This window comes from Lynx rufus, unplaced genomic scaffold (genome assembly GCF_022079265.1).
Source record: "Lynx rufus isolate CCGP_SWC_20201006 ecotype Redwood Valley unplaced genomic scaffold, mLynRuf1.p SCAF_18, whole genome shotgun sequence".
Lineage (NCBI taxonomy): Eukaryota > Metazoa > Chordata > Mammalia > Carnivora > Felidae > Lynx > Lynx rufus.
In genome coordinates this window covers 4,443,035-4,459,393 of record NW_025814832.1, presented here as the reverse complement: position 1 = coordinate 4,459,393, position 16,359 = coordinate 4,443,035, and the positions used below count along the sequence as shown (strand labels likewise).

At 35.0% G+C, this 16,359-nt stretch overlaps 1 protein-coding gene across 1 annotated transcript in view; it reads left to right on the top strand.

Moving 5' to 3' along the window:
- Positions 1–16,359, top strand: part of TAOK1 (TAO kinase 1) — a 144,412-nt gene that overhangs the window by 49,036 nt on the left and 79,017 nt on the right. Inside the window, exon 2 of the mRNA XM_047080698.1 lies at positions 10,074–10,295. Within this exon, the coding sequence (XP_046936654.1) occupies positions 10,164–10,295 (132 nt within the window). The 5' untranslated portion in view covers positions 10,074–10,163. The remainder of the gene's footprint in view (positions 1–10,073; positions 10,296–16,359) is intronic.

The window sequence follows — 16,359 nt, the reverse complement described above, 5'->3', positions numbered from 1 at the left end:
ATTTTTAGCATTCTGCAGAAATTATGGAGTTTATGAGTAGGGTTGCTGTGAAAGCGCCTCTGTGCTGTTTATTTTTCTCTAGTTATTCCTGACAGATTTTTAAAATGGACAAGACTCAAATCAAATGTCTTTGTCAGTTTTAACATTGATGACTCTGTTGTAGCAATATTCTGAATGTGTGCAAGGCAACCAAGATGGTGCTCATTTTTATAATAAAGTACTTTACTTTTGGGAATTTAAGGATGTATAGAAAAACAGTTATGCAATGTATACTGTAAACTCTAGCCTAACAGTATAATGGAGTGTTTCAGGGATTTTTAACATTTGTATTTATTTTAATCTTCATTTTTTTCTATCTTCTAACAGCCCAAAGAACGTGCACACATGTTAGATATTTTTTTGTTATCTTTTTTCCTGGTTGTGGAAGTTGAATGTATGATTATTGTTGATAATTAGAACATAAGGAAAGTATTGTCTTGTGAATGTTGTCTGTAATACTGGCCATAACTACCTAAATATAATTCATACCACTTTGTTGTATTGCCTTCTTTGCAAAAACTATAGTATATATAATTTCTGTTTTCATTCTTTTTTATTATAAAATCAAACAGATGGAGAAAATTCACAAAACAAACATATAGGTTAATTTATTATTAGAAATAAAATTCCCATGTAATCACTAAGGCAAGAATAGAACTTCACCAGTCATTCTAGAAGTTCCTCCTTATGTCTCACCCCAATCACAATCACTCTTTTTTCCTAAAGTAACTACTATCTGGCGTTTACTATGGTAATAACTTCTGGGAAATTTTTTTATAGTTTCATCATCCAAGTGTGCATTCCTGTATCCCATTATTGAGTTTTGAGAGTTCTTTATATATTTTGGATACAAATCCTTTTTCAGGTACATGATTTGAAAATAATTTTTAGCAGCCTGTGGCTTATTTTTTATTTTTTTAAGGTTTTATTTTTAAGTAATCTCTACACCGATTATGGGGCTTGAACTCACAGCCTTGAGATCAAGAGTTGCATGCTACACCGACTGAGCCAGCTAGGTGCCCCTTGATTTCATTATTTTAAAAGTCTTATTTGCAAGAGTAAAGGCTTTTAATTTTGGTGAAGTTCAAATTATTAATTTTGCCTTTTTTTTTATGGATAACACTTTCGGTGTTGTATCTGAGAACTCTTTGACTAACCTAGGTTGCAACAGTTTTCTCCTGTGGTTTCATCTGAATGTTTTACATAAAGTGTTAACTTTTTCATTGAGATAAATGGACTATTTTGAATTAATTTTTCTTAAAAAAAATTTTTTTTTGTTTATTTATTTTGAGATAGAGAACACGCATGTACCAGTGTGGGGAGGGCAGAGAGAGGGAGAGAGAGAGAGGGAGAGAGAGAGAGAAAATCCCAAGTAGACTCTGCACTGGTAGCAGGGCTATCAGTGTGGGTCTTGATCTCACAAACCATGTTATCATGACCTGAGCTGAGATCAAGAGCCAGACACTTAACTGAGCCACCCAGGCTCCCCTGAATTAATTTTTCTATAAGGTATGAGGCAAAGTTCACTTTTAATTTTTATTTTATTATTATTTTTAATGTTTATTTTTTCTTTTCTTTTTTTTTTGAGGATTTTATTTGTAAGTAATCTCTACACCCATCATAGGCCTCAAACTCAGCCCTGAGATCAAGAGTTGCATGCTGTACCAATAGAGCCAGCAAGGCACCCCTCTTTTTTTTTTTTTAAGTTTATTTATTTATTTTGAGAGAGCGAGAGAGCAAGCAGGAGGAAGGGCAGAGAAGGAGTGAGAGAATCCTAAGCAGGCTTTGCACTGTCAGTGCAGAGCCGGATGCAGGGCTTGAACTCGTGAACCATGAGATTATGACCTGAGTCTAAATCAAGAGTCAGACACTAACTGACTGAGCCACCCAGGCCCCCCATATATAAATTCTATTCAGATATTAACATTTTTTAAAATGTTTATTTAAATTTTTAAATGTTTATTCTTGAGAGAGAGAAGACAGAGCACGAGAGGGGGAGGGGCAAAGAGGGAGGGAGACAAACAATGCAAAGCAGGCTCCAGTCTCTGAGCTGTCAGCACAGAGCCTGATGCTGGGCTTGAACCCATGGACCTTGAGATCATGATCTGAGCCAAAGTTGGACACTTAACTGACTGAGCCACCCAGGTGCCCCAGAATGTTTGTTTGTGAGTGGGAGAGAGAGAGAGCGGGAACAGGGTAAGGGCAGAGAGAGAGACATAGAGAGACAGAGAGAGAGACAGAGAAAGAACCCCAAACAGGCTCTGCACAGTCAGCACAGAGCCTGACTTGGGACTTCATCTGAGGAACCATGAGATCATGACCTTTGTTGAAATCAAAGGATTGGATGTTTAACCGAGCCACCAGGCGCCCCTCAAATATTTTTAGATATATCTGAATATTTTTTTCTTCTTTTGCTGTTTTGTATATTCCTTGGGGTTTTTCAAATACACAGTAATGTCAGCAACTAGTTTTATTTCTTCCTTTCTATTATGTATTTCTTTGCTTTGCTTTTTTTATTGTATGGGTTGGAACCTCTAGTACAGTGTTTAAGAGGAGTGATTAGACAACCTTACTTAGTTTCTAATCATAAGGGGAAAGCTTTTAGTCTTTAATCATTATGATGTTAGCTGTAGGTTTTTTGTAGATACCCTTAGCAAGGTTAATGATGTTTCCTTCTATTCTTAGTATTTTGACCATTTTTATCATAAATGGATGTTGAATTTGTCAAATCTTTTTCTGCCTCTGTTAATATGATCATGTGTTTCTTTTATCTTTAGCCCATATAGAATGGTGACTTAAATTCAGGAACTTAAAGCTGGTTTTCTTTCAGTTTTCTAAGAGTGTGTAGTAATATTTTCCTTTTGATTTGTGTTTTTGCTAATTTATGTCTGTTCTTATTTTCCTTGGTTAGTTTGGCAGAAGTGTTTCAGTTTTGTTGATTTTTTTTTTTAACCCAAAGGAACCATCTTTTGGTTTTATTGATTTTTCTCCATTGGCTTTTTTGTTTTCTAATTTCATTGATTTCTACTCTGTTTCTTTAATATTTACTTTTTTATATTTATTTTTGGCTTTATTTACTTTTCTATTTCTAGTTTTTTTTGTTTTGTTTTGTTTTGTTTTTAATTTTGTATTAGCATGAGCAGGGGAGGGGCAGAGGGAGAGAGAGAATCACAAGCAGGCTCCACACTGAGCATGGATCCCAGACCTTGGGATCATTACCTGAGCTGACACCAAGAGTTGGTCAACCGAATGAGACACCCCTGTTTCTAGATTCTTAAGATAGAAGCTTAGATTATTTATTTGAAATCTATCCTTTTTTTTCTAATACAGATTTAGTGCCTTAAATTCTTGTTTTAAAATTTTTTTTTAAGTTTGGGGCACCTGGGTGGCTCAGTCAGTTGAGCATCCAACTTCGGCTCAGGTCATGATGTCTCTTGCGGTTCATGGGTTTGAGCCCCACGTCAGGCTCTGTGCTGGCAGCTCGGAGCCTGGAGCCTGCTTCCGATTCTGTGTCTCCCTCTCTCTCTCTCTCTCTACCCATGCCCTGCTCGCGCTCTGTCTCTGTCTCTCAAAAAGTGAAAAAAGATTAAATAAAAAAAATTTTTTTAAGTTTATTTATTTTGAGAGAGAGAAAGAGCAAGCACAAGTTGGGGAGGAGCAGAGAGAAAGAGAGACAGAATCCCAAGCAGGCTCCGCACCATCCATGCGGGGTCTGATGTGGGGCTCAAACTCACAAACCATGAGATCATGACCTGAGCCAAGATCAAGAGACTGACACTTAACCAACTATACCACCCAGGCACCCCGAGTGCTTTGAATTTCTATGTAAGCACTGCATTAGTTGTACTTTACAAATTTTGTGTTGCATTTTATTTTCATTCAATTTGTATTCTTTTCTAATTTCTAATTTCCCTTGAAGCTCCTTTATCGGCCCATGGATTACTTAGAAGTGTGTGTTTAATTTTCACATTTTGTGGGTTTTATAGGTATATTTCGGTTACTGATTTTAAATACACTATGGTCAGATGATCATTATTTTGTATGAGTTGAAATTTTTTACACTTGTTAAGATTTTTTTATGTCCTAGAATATAATGGCTTGGTGTGAATATCATATGTGTTCTTGTAAAGAATGTATATTCTGTTTTTGTCAGATAGAGTATTCTAGAAATGTCATTAGATAAAGTTGGTTGATAGTGTTGTTTCTATATATTTTCAGACTACTTTTTCTTTGAATTTCTGAGAGAGGAGTATTGGGAGTCTCCCAGTATAATTATAGACTTGTTATTTCTCTTTTCTCTTGCATCAATTTTTGTTTCATGAATTTGAAGCTCTTTTGCCAGTGAAGACAAATTTGGGATTTGGTAAAAGTAATCGTATCATTATATAATATTCCTCTTTATCACTTGTGATTTCCTTAATTCTGAAGTCTATTTTGTCTGATATTAATGTAGCTACTCTAACTTTCTTTTGTTTAATATTTTGCATTTCTTTTGGGATAAGTCTGCTGGCAACAGATTCTTTTTGTTTTCTACCATTTAAGATCCACCCCCCCCCCCCCCCCGCCGGCCTTCATTCCTGTAGAAGATTTCTACTAGATAAAGAATTCTGTTCAGGGTTGGTAGTTCTTTCCTTTTATTGCCTTAAAGATATTTCACTTTCTGTGGACTCCAGTGTCTTTTATTCAGAATCTGTTGTCATTTACATTGAGTTTATTTTCGTTTATTAGAATTTTGACTAGGTGTGTCTAGCCTGATTTTCTTTGAATTGTCCTGTTTGGGGTTGGTTGAGCTTGTTGAATCTCTAAATTTATGTTTTTGTCAAATCTGGGACGTTTTCAGAAATTACTAAAACAGTTTTTTTGTCTCCCAATTTATTTTTCCTCTCCTTAACAATACCAGTGATTTGAAATGTAGACAATTTGATACTGTCCGAGAAGTCACCAAGGCTCTTATTTTTTCAATCTTTTTTCCCTCTCTGTTCTTTAGTTTCAGTAATTTCTGTTGCTCTGTCTTAAAGTTTACTCTTTCCTCTATCATTTCTGTTGTGCACTTAAGGCCATGCAAGGAGGTGTTTGTTTGTTTTAAGTAAACTCTATGTGCAATGTGGGGTTTGAACTCAAAACTCCAAGATTGAGAGTTACATGCTCTACAAGACTGAGCCAGGCAGGTGCCCCTCATTTCTGATACTGTATTTTTCAGTTTTGAATTTTTCATGTTTTTAAAAAATATTTTGTATTTCTCTACTAAGAACTGATGTCTTTTCAGTTGTTTGCAACGTGTTAACCATTACCTCATTTATTATGATAATGATAACTGCTTTCAAGTCTGTGTGATTATTCTAACATTAGTCATCTCAAAATAGGCATCTGTTGGTCCTCTCTTCCCTTGATAACTTGTCACATTTACCAGTTTTGTGTCTGTGTGTTTATTTATTTTTGCATGTAGGATAATTTTGGATTTTACCCTGGACATTGTGAATATTTCTGAATCATATTAATATCCTCTAGAGAACGTTGATTTGTTTTCTTTGTTTTAGTAGACACCAACTGGTTTAAATGGAAAGTTCTGTCTCACTTTCTGTTGGTGGTAGTTCCAGTAGCAGTTCTATTTTCAAAATCTTTACTGTGCTCTTTGGATTTGCCCTGTGCTATGCCTCTCAGTGATGGTATGAGACTTGGCAGTGGTGTATAATATAGATTATTTCCCTTTAGTATAGTCTTTGCTATGCTTCTTTAAGTGTATTTTACACAAGTGCAAATACAGTATTTGTTTTGGCTTATACCAAAACAAAAGAATTAGGGATCTCTTTTCCAGCTCTCTCTTCTCCATGATTTTCCTCCATTCTTTTCAGTTTCCAATGGTTTTTCTCGGTTCGTCGTCATCGTCTTTTTTTTAATGTTTATTCTTGAGAGAGAGACAGGGTGCAAGTGGGCGGGGGAGAGAGAGGGAGAGGGAGGGAGACACAGAATCCGAAGCCGGCTCCAAGCTCTGAGCTCTCAGCACAGAGCCCGACACTGGACTTGAATTCATTGAACCGTGAGATCATGACTTGAGCTGAAGTTGGACGCTTAACCAACTGAGCCACCCAGGCGCATATTCTTTTTTTTTTTTTTTTTAATGTTTATTCATTTTTGAGAGATAGGAGAGACAGAGAGAGAAGGAGACACAGAATCTAAAACTCCCTGTTCTTTTGATCAGAAAGACAGGTTTTTCTATGAGCATTTAGACCTGTGCATTGTACAGTTACTCATCACTGGGGCTACTCTTAAGTGAAGTGGGGAAAGGAGAGAGGAGTTTAAAAAAATAACGGGAATTCCCCCTCATACTTTTTGGACCAACAGGGGCCCTGTTTTCCAATTTTTTCTGTTCAGAGAGAGGTTTTGTCACAGTTTTTTTCTTTTCTTTTCTTTTCTTTTCTTTTCTTTTCTTTTCTTTTCTTTTCTTTTCTTTTCTTTTTTCTTCTCTTCCCTTTTCTTTTCTTTCTTTCTTTCTTTCTTTCTGTTGCTAGGGCAGTGCATTTCTGTGACTGAGGAGAGAAAAAAGAAAATGGCTTTCCCCCCTATAGTCTTTAGGTTACAGGATTTCCTTTTTCTGTTCCTTTGGGCAGAAAGAGGGGATTTCTTTAAGAGTTTCCTTGTCAGCACCCTCAACATAGTTCTGTAACTCAGGCCATTCTTAAGTCAAAGCCAGGAGTTAAAGGAGGAAAACAGAATTAGGAAACTCATGGCTATTCCATCATTCTTCACATTTTAACTTTTCTCCCCAGTAATTTTTATTACCTAAACTGTTTATGGAATGCTGATGTATATCCTCTGGTGAGTTAGCTACTTTCTCTGATATCTGTGTATTTAAGGAATATTAATTCTTAATTGTGTTTTCTCTGCATGTTTCAGTTTTTTTTGACTCAATTTTTTTGGACATACAAAATTTTAAAATGTATTAGTCTTGGGGTACCTGGGTGACTTAGTCGGTTAAATGTCCGACTTTGGCTCAGGTCATGATCTCAGGGTTTGTGGGTTTGAGGCCCACGTCAGACTCTGTCCTGACAGCTCAGAACCTGGAGCCTGCTTCGGATTCTGTGTCTCCCTCTCTCTCTGCCCCTCGCCTGCTCACACTCTGTCTTTCTCTCTCTCAAAAATAAGTAAACATTTAAAAAAATGCATTAGTCTTTTGTGAATTAAAAAAAAATGCTAATAGCCTTTCGATGTTCTTCTGTTCAGAATATGTATTATTCTAGTTGTAAAAAATGTTCTATTTTATTTTTCTCTAATTTGAAGTACAATGTAAAGTAAAATTTCTTAAAATTATAAAAACAATTACTATAAAAATTCAGATAATATGGATGTCTAGATTAGCAAGTAATGTTTTTCTTCTTCTTCCTGTTTTTTTTTGTTTTGTTTTTTTTTTCTTTTAAATTTAAATTCAAGTTAGCATACAGTGTAGTCTTGGTTTCAGGAGTAGAACCCAGTGATTCGTCTTTTACATACCCACATACTCCCCCATACCCATCCCAGGTAACCATGGATCTATTACTTTAGACTAGTTTTGCCTATTTGAGAATGTATCAGGGGAATCATCAAGTATGTATTCTTTGTTTCTGGCTTCTTTTGCTGAGTGAGCATAATGCTTTTGATGCTCATCTGTATTGATTGCTACATGTATTGTTAGTTTATTCCTTTTTATTGCTGTGAATAGTATTTCATTGTGTGAATATACCACAATTCTATTCTACATTTATTTGTTGATAGACATTTGTATTATTTGCAGTTTTGGACTGTTATGAATAAAGCTACTATGTACAAGTTTTTGTGTGCCTGTGTTTTCTTATGACTGAATAAATGACAGCTAGTTCAGGAATTGCTCCTTCATATAGTAAATACTTATTTTTCTTGATATGCATCTGCTAAACAATTTTCCAAAATGGTTGTACTATTTTACACTCCCATGAGCACTGTAATGATTTCCAGTTCCTGACCTTGTACATTTATCATTTCTGATGTTTTCTAGAAGTACCTTTGGTATAGATTCCGTAGAGTGGTATTTTGTTTGAAATGGTCAGTGCATGTTTTTGCTAGATTTTTCTCCATAAGGTTTATATTGTTTTTTTCCATTACCACTGCTAATGGATGAGTGCATACATACTTCCCTTCTACCCCACCATCAACAGGTGGTCAATTTTTGCCTTTCTGATTACAAAATGAAATCTTAGTATAGTTTTAATTTGTCTTCTTTTACTTGGAGTGATTTTGAACATATTTTCATATATTTAATGGTTGTTTCCTTATTTTTTTTTTCTTCTGTGAATTACACATATCTGCTGGATTCTTTTCTATTTGCTGTTTTCAGAAACTTTTCAGATATTAAGTATATCAGATTGTTGTCTTTTTTTCTTTCCTTTTTTTTTTTTAACGTTTATTTATTTATTTTGAGAGAGAAAAAACGTGAGTGGGGAGGGGCACATACTGATGGTGTGGAGCCAGACACAGGGCTTGAATCCATGAACAGTGAAATCGTGACCTGAGTCCCAAGTCTGACACTTAACCAACTGAGCTACGCAGGCACCTCTCCCCACTCCCGACACACACTTTTTTTTAAAAGCTCTTTACATATTAGGGATATTAACATTTGTAAACATAAGTTTCAAACTTTTTTCCAAGTTTATTTTTTGTCTTTTTGTTTAGGTGTGTCTTTTTCCGTGGCTTCTCCTCCCAAGTTGTCTTTTTATATTGTTAAATATGTATTAGTCTTTGTCATTATTGTTTTGGATTTGGAACAGTTAGGAAAGTTTCCTCAGTTCCTGATTATGGAGGAACTTAACCTGTTTCCTTCTACTACTTGTATAGTTTCATTTTTTAAAATTGTACTTATTTTACGTAATCTCTACATACACCCAGTGTAGGGCTCAAACTCACAACTCCAAGATCAAGGGTCACATGCTCTTTCAACTGAGCCAGCCAGGTGCCCCAGTTTCATTTTTTATGTTTGTATTTCCCATATGTAATTGCCATATGTTGTATTTATGTTTGTATTGCCTGTGTGTGATTCTGTTTAGTTTGAAGAACAGGTGTTATTTTATTTTTTTTACCAAATAGTTACTGGAGTCTCCAAACATCACTTGTATATATCCGATTCCTTTTTTCCTCATTTACTTGGGATACCTCTATAGGCCAGTAATGTTTATGTAAGATATGTGATAGGGTTATAATTTTTATATATTTTTTCTGAATGTGTTCTCAGTTTTCTCTGCATTTATTTCTTTTTATAATTGTATGCTAAATTCCAAGGTACACATACATTGGTTTGTTTCTTGACTATCTTTTAGATTATTAATTTGCTTGTCCTATTTTTAGTATTCTAATGATGCCATTGTTTTGCATTCTGTTTTGATATTTGGCAGAGGAAATGTCCCTCATTATTTCTGATTTCTCTGATTTCCCTGAGGGATGCTATCCTATGAAGTATGTTATTTTCATTGTACAGATGAGGAAAATGAGGGTACCAAAGTCCACAGTTTGTAAATAGTGTTGTCAGGATTCATGTCCAGGCAGTGTCATTCCAGAACCCAGAGGTTCTGAAGCCTCTCAGTTTTTAAATTTTTATTTAAAAAAGTCTATATTTTAAAAATATATTATCTATAATCTGTATATGTCAGTACTCTGGTATAAAGGAACTGATAACAGAACACCAGGGAATTACTGGTTATCTGTAATATCTACTTATCTAATGATACAGATTTGATGAAGGCCATATTTTAATGTGAATCAGATTTATGAGGGAAACAGTTGTCTGTGTGAAATTCATTACTTTCTCCCATTGTGTTTTTCTTTGGAATGTCTGTATCAGAGTTGATTAAACAATGGTAAATGGTATCTTTTCAGATTTAGGAACTACTGTACTAGTAGACCACACCTCCATCTCAGTGAAATTCTAGGCCGCAGATAATTTTGTATATGCTGTCAGAAAATGATCTTGTAATTATTCTTAGTGGTTTTTGCTTTTCCTGACTTTTTTTTCTCTTATTTCTCTTCAATAGTTTATGCCAACGTGGCTTCATTCATACAGATGAACCAGGGATTGGGATAGCAGTATAAAATTAGAATCAGAGAACTGATTGCCCAGCAGGATGCCATCAACCAACCGAGCGGGCAGTCTGAAGGACCCTGAAATTGCAGAGCTCTTCTTCAAAGAAGACCCAGAGAAGCTCTTCACAGATCTCAGAGAAATTGGCCATGGAAGCTTTGGAGCAGTATATTTTGTAAGTGTTAAAGGCTTAATGTCAGTGACCAGCATTTACTTAATATCTAGTCCTGGCAGAGTAAAAAAAAAAAAAAAATAATATAAAGAAACATAGGCAATAGTCCATTTTATAATCACTTACATAGATATATGTGTATAATATGAAAGTAGATAGTTTTATTTATTGAGCTTCTTGGATTATTAAAAAAATGGGAAACAATATTATTTTGCTTTAACTTACATGTTTAGCATTTTAGTACAGTGGTTTGAAGAGTCTAATGACTTGCATTACTACAGAATTAAATATTGCAGAAGAACTCTGATTTCTGTTAAGTCTCATACACAGTCAATTTTAGTGTTTTGGAAATCTAGGATTATTATTTGACAGAAGGATATGTACCAGTCTTTTTTTCTTGTGTGTATATGTGTGTGTGTCAAATTTGCCATTTTAACCATTTTTAAGTGTACAATTTGTGGCGTTAATTACGTGCACAATGTTGTGCAACCATTACCATTATCTAATTTCAAAACTTTTTCATCACCCCAAGCAGAAACTATGTATTTATTAGCAGTAACTCCTTCCCCCTCTACCCAATCTCTAATCTACTTTTTGTTTATGAATTTGCCTATTTTAGATATATCATATAAATGGAATCATGCAATATTTGTACTTTTGTGTATAGCTTGTATCACTTAGCATAATGTATAGCATAATCACTTTGCAGGTCAACCATGTTGTAGCATGTATCAGTACTTCATTCCTTTTTATAGATGAATGAATATCCCATTGTATGTGCCATGGTTTGTTTGTCCATTCATCTGCTGATGGATACTAGATTGTGTCCATCTTCTGGCTATTGTGAATAAATGCTACGATGAACATTGGTGTACAAATATCTGTTTGAGTCAGTGTTTTCAAATTTGGGTGTGTACCTAAGAGTGAAAATACTAGATCACATGGTAATTTTATGTTTAACTTTTTGAGGACTGCCAAACTGCTCCATAGTGGCTGTACTGTTTCCATTCTCACCAGTAATTTACTGGAGTTCCAATTACTCCACATCCTCACAAATGCCTGTAATTTTTTGTTATTTTGATTATAGCCATCCTGCTAGGTGTGAAGTAGTATCTTGATGTTTTGGTTTGTATTTCTCTATTGACTAACAATGTTGAGCATCTTTTCATGTGCTTATTGGCCATTTGCATATCTTCGTTGGAGAAATGTCTATTCAAGTCCTTTGCCTCTTTTAAAATTTGGGTTGTCTCTTTGTTGTTGAGTTATAAGGGATCTTTATGTATTCTGAATATTAAGTCCTTGTCAGATACATGATTTGCAAATATTTTCTCCCATTCTGTAGTTTGTCTTTTCACTTTCTTGATGATGACCTTTGATATACGAAAGGTTTTAAATTTGGATGAAGTCCAATTGGTCTATTTTTTGTTATTGTTGCTTATACTTTTGGTGTCATGTCTCATTATCCATTGCCAAATCCAAGGTTGTGAATATTTACCCTTATGTTTTCTTCTGAGAGTTTTATGGTCTTAGCTCTTATATACAAGTCACCGATTCATTTTGAGTTGATTTTTGGATATGTTGTGAGGTAGAGGTCCAACTTTACTCTTTTGTGTGTGGAAATCTAGTTGTTCAGTGTTCCAGTGCCCTCTATTGAAGAGACTGTTCTTTCTCTGTTGAATTGTCTTGACATCTTTGTGAAGTCAATTGATCATATTGTATAGGTTTATTTCTGAACTCTCAGTTCTGTTCCTTTTGTCTATATATCTATCTTTATGCTAGTATCATACTGTTTTGATTACTGTATTGTCGTACTAAGTTTGAGATCAGGGACAACTTTATTATTCTTTTTAAGGATCGCTGTGGCTGTTTGGGGCCCCTTGCCATTCCATATCAATCTGAGGATTAGCTTTTCCATTTCTGCTGTTGAAATTTTGTTAGGGATTGTTTAAATTTGTTGATCATGCTTGGTAGTATTGGCATCTGACCAATATTGAGTCTTATTCCATGAATGCAATATGTCTTTCTAAACATTTATTTAGGTCTTCTTTAATTTTGTTTAGCAATGTTTTGTAGTTTTCAGTATACAAGGGTTCTAATTCATTGCTTAAATTTAGTCATCAATATTTTATTCTTTTAGATGCTATTGTAAATGGAATTATTTTCTTAATTTCCTCTTGAATTTATTCATTGCTGGTATATAGGAACAGCTAATTTATGTGTGTTGGTTTTTACACTACAATTTTGCTAAATTTATTAGCTGTAGTATCTTTTATGTGGATACTGTGGACTTCTGTATATAAGATCATGTCACCTATAAACAAAGATAGTTTTACTTCTTTCCAATTTGGATGCCTTTTGTTTTTCTTATCTATTTGCTCTAATTGTAACTTTGATGGCAGTGATGAAAATGAGCATCCTTGTTCCTTATCTTAGGGAAAAACTTTTTTCAGTTTTTCATAATTGAGGATGATGTTAGCTGTGGGATTTTCATAAATGCCCTTTATCATATTGAGGACGTTTTTTCTGTTTCTAATTTTTTGAGTGGTTTTTGTTTGTTTTGTTTTTCATGAAAGGTTGTTGCATTCTGTTATATACCTTTTGGATGTCAGTTAAGGTGATCATAATGGTTTTTCTCCTTCATTCTGTTAATGGAGTATATTGCATTACTGATTTTGTTACATTGAACCACTCTTGCATTTCTGGGATAAATCACACTTTGTCATGGTTTATAATCATTACATCTCTATTCATAAGGGACACTGTAATTTGTGTGTGTGTGTGTGTGTGTGTGTGTGTGTGTGTGTGTGTGTGATTTTCTTGGTGTGGTGTTGGTATCAGGCTAATACTGGCTTCTAGAGTCAGTTAGGAAGTGTTCTTTTTTAGTTTTTGGAAGAGTTAGTGAAGAATTGGTATTAATTCTTCTTTAAATGTTCAGTAGAATTCACCAGTGAAGGCTTCTGGTTCTGGACTTTGTTTTTGATTACTTGTTCAGTGTTTACTTGTTATAGGTCTGTTAATATTTTCTTTCTTTCTTTTTTTAGTGTTTTTTAAATTTATTTTGAGAGAGAGAGAAAAATAGCATGAGCAGGGGGAAGGGCAGAGAGAGAGAGGGAGAGAGAGAATCCCAGGCAGGCTCCATGCTGCCAGCACACAGCTGGTTGTGGGGCTCAAACCCATGAACCATGAGATAATAACCTGAGTCAAAATCAAAAGTCCAATGTTTAACTGAATGAGCCACCCAGGTGCCCCCATCTTTTGATGTTTTTCCTTAAGTTACTTTTATTTGTGGGTTCTAGGAATTTGTTTCATCTCGGTTGTCTAATTTATTGGTATACAGTTGAAAATAGTATGCTCATATGACCCTTTTTATTTCTGTAGGTTGTTTGTAATAGTCCTGTTCTTTTCCTGGTTTTAGTTATTTGGCTTTTCTCTCTTTTCTCTTTTATTGGTATAAGCTCAGTCTGTTTTCTCCTGAATTTTAACTATAATTCTATTTTGAGATTTTCAATAAAAGACTCTTTGTAAACTTTCCTTGTTCATAGAAAGATGTATCATATCACCTTTAACACTGAAAAAAGAAAAGTGTACAGAAACCATTACTTACAACTATTTTCCCTTCAGATAACCCACTGATATTATTTCATTTACATCTGTTCAGCCTTTCAAGAATGTACATATATCTAGGATTACTGTTATCTCAATTTAGCCAGGACTTTTCCAGTTCCAGTGGTGAAAGTCCCATGTCCTAGAAACCCCATAGCCCAGGTCAGATGAGAAGATTATTCATCCTACATATATCTGTACCACATAATATTTATAACCTGAGCCACCCAGGCACCCTGCCATTTAATTTTTAAAATTAAAGTGTATAGTTTGTTTCATAAAATTTTGCAGTACTGCTTATTTTTCTTATGAATAAGTGTACATGTATAACAATGGCTATGTCACATTTTGTCATGTATCTATTTGATATATCATAATTCACTTTATCATTCCACATAATTAGATATTAAGGTTTTCAACCCTGCCTGGTTTTTTTGCTGTTAAAAATAATGCTGTAATGAACATCATTATGTTTCCTCTTAATGGACATGTTTGCCAGTTTGGAGGGAAAAAGAAGGAGAATAAAGCAATGTGAATAGCCTAGAAAATAAAAAGAATATCCGGAGACTATTGAAGGGATCCCTGAATTACCAAATTTTTAAAGTTTATTTATTTATTTTGGGAGGGGAGGGGCAGAGAGAGAGGGAGAGAGAATCCTAAACAGGCACTGGCCTATCAGTGCAGTCTGATACAGGGCTCCTGAACCGTGAGATCGTTACCTGAGCCAAAAGCAGGAGTTGGGCACTTAACCAACTGAGCCACTCAGGTGCCCCAAATTGTCAGTTATTAAAAAACTATGACACAGGGGTGCCTGGGTAGCTCAGTTGGTTAAGCGTCTGATTTCAGCTCCTGTCATGATCTTGTGGTCAGTGAGTTTGAGCCCCGTGTTGGTCTCTGTGCTGACAGCTCAGATGCCTGGAGTCTGCTTCAGAATCTGTCTCCCTCTCTCTCTGCCCCTCCCCTGCTCGCTCGCTCTCTCTCTCTCTCTCTCTCAAAAATGGATAAACATTATTTTTTTTAAAAAACAACTATTTTTCTAAAGCAGTTATAGTTAGGTTCACAACAAAATTGAAAGGAAGGTAAAGAGAGATCTCATAAATTCTTATCCCTTGTACATGCATAGCCTCCCCCATTATCACAATCCTCCACAGAATACGACTGATGAACCTGCACTGACATAATCACCATAGTTTACATTAGGGTTCATCCTTGTACATTCCATGGGTTTAGTGTAATGTATAATTGACAAATTCCCATCATCATACAGAGTATTTTCACTGCCTTGAAAAAAACCTCTATGCAGCTTTTTGGTGTTTTTTTGTTTGTTTGTTTTTTTAAATTTTTATTTATTTTTTGAGAGAGAGAGAGAGAGTGAGAGTAGGGGAGGGGCAGAGAGAGAGGGAGACAGAATCGGAAGCAGGCTCCAGGCTCTGAGTTGTTAGCACAGAGCCTGATGCAGGGTTTGAGCTCACAAACCTGTAGGATCATAACCTGAGCCAAAGTCAGATGCTTAACTGACTGAGCCACCCAGGTGCCCGTGTGGATATGTTTTTAAACTCCTTTGAGTAAATACCAGGGAGTACCATTACTGGATTGTATGGTAAACTATACTTAATTTTGTAAGAAACGACCAAACTATCTTCCAAAGGGGCTGTACCATTTTCCATTCCCACTAGCAATGAATGAGAGTTCTTTTTGCTCCACATTGTCAGCAGTACCAAAGGGTACTGTCAGTGTTCTACATTTTGGCCATTCTAATTGTATTTAATAGTATCTTATTGTTTTAATTTCTATTTCCCTGATATTGTGAACCATCTTTATATCAGCCTATTTGCCATCTGTATATTTTCTTTGGTAAAGTGTTAGGGTGTTTGGCCCATTTTAAAATCAGGCTGTTTGTTATTGTTGAATTTTAAGAGCCCATTGGGTCCAAAGCTTTGCTTTATTGGGAAAATTTTATTACTGATTCAATCTAGTTACTACTTACAGTAATTAATAAGTAATAGTATTCAAATTTTCTATTTTTTCATTATATAGTCTTGGTAGGTTTGGTATTTTTAGGAATTTGCCCTTCTCATCTAATTTGTTGGCATATAGTTTTTCATACTACACTTATAATCCTGTTTGTTTCTGTAGAATCAGTAGTACTGTCCCCTTTTTAATTTCTGATTTTAGTAATTTAGTAATCTTTTCTCCTTAGTCCACCTACCTAAAGGTTTGTCGATTTTGTTGTCTTTTTGAAGAACCAACTTTCGATTTCATTGATTTTCTCTATTGTTTTTGTGTTCGCTGTTTGATCTCTGCCTTAATCTTTATTATTTCCTTCCTTCTGCTAACTTTGGGTTTAGTTCTTCTTTTTCTAGTTCCTTAAGTTGTAAAGTTAGGTTGTTAATTTGAGATTTTTTTTTCCTTCCTTATTATTTTTTTTAATGTGTTTATAGCTATAAATTTCCTCCTGAGCTCT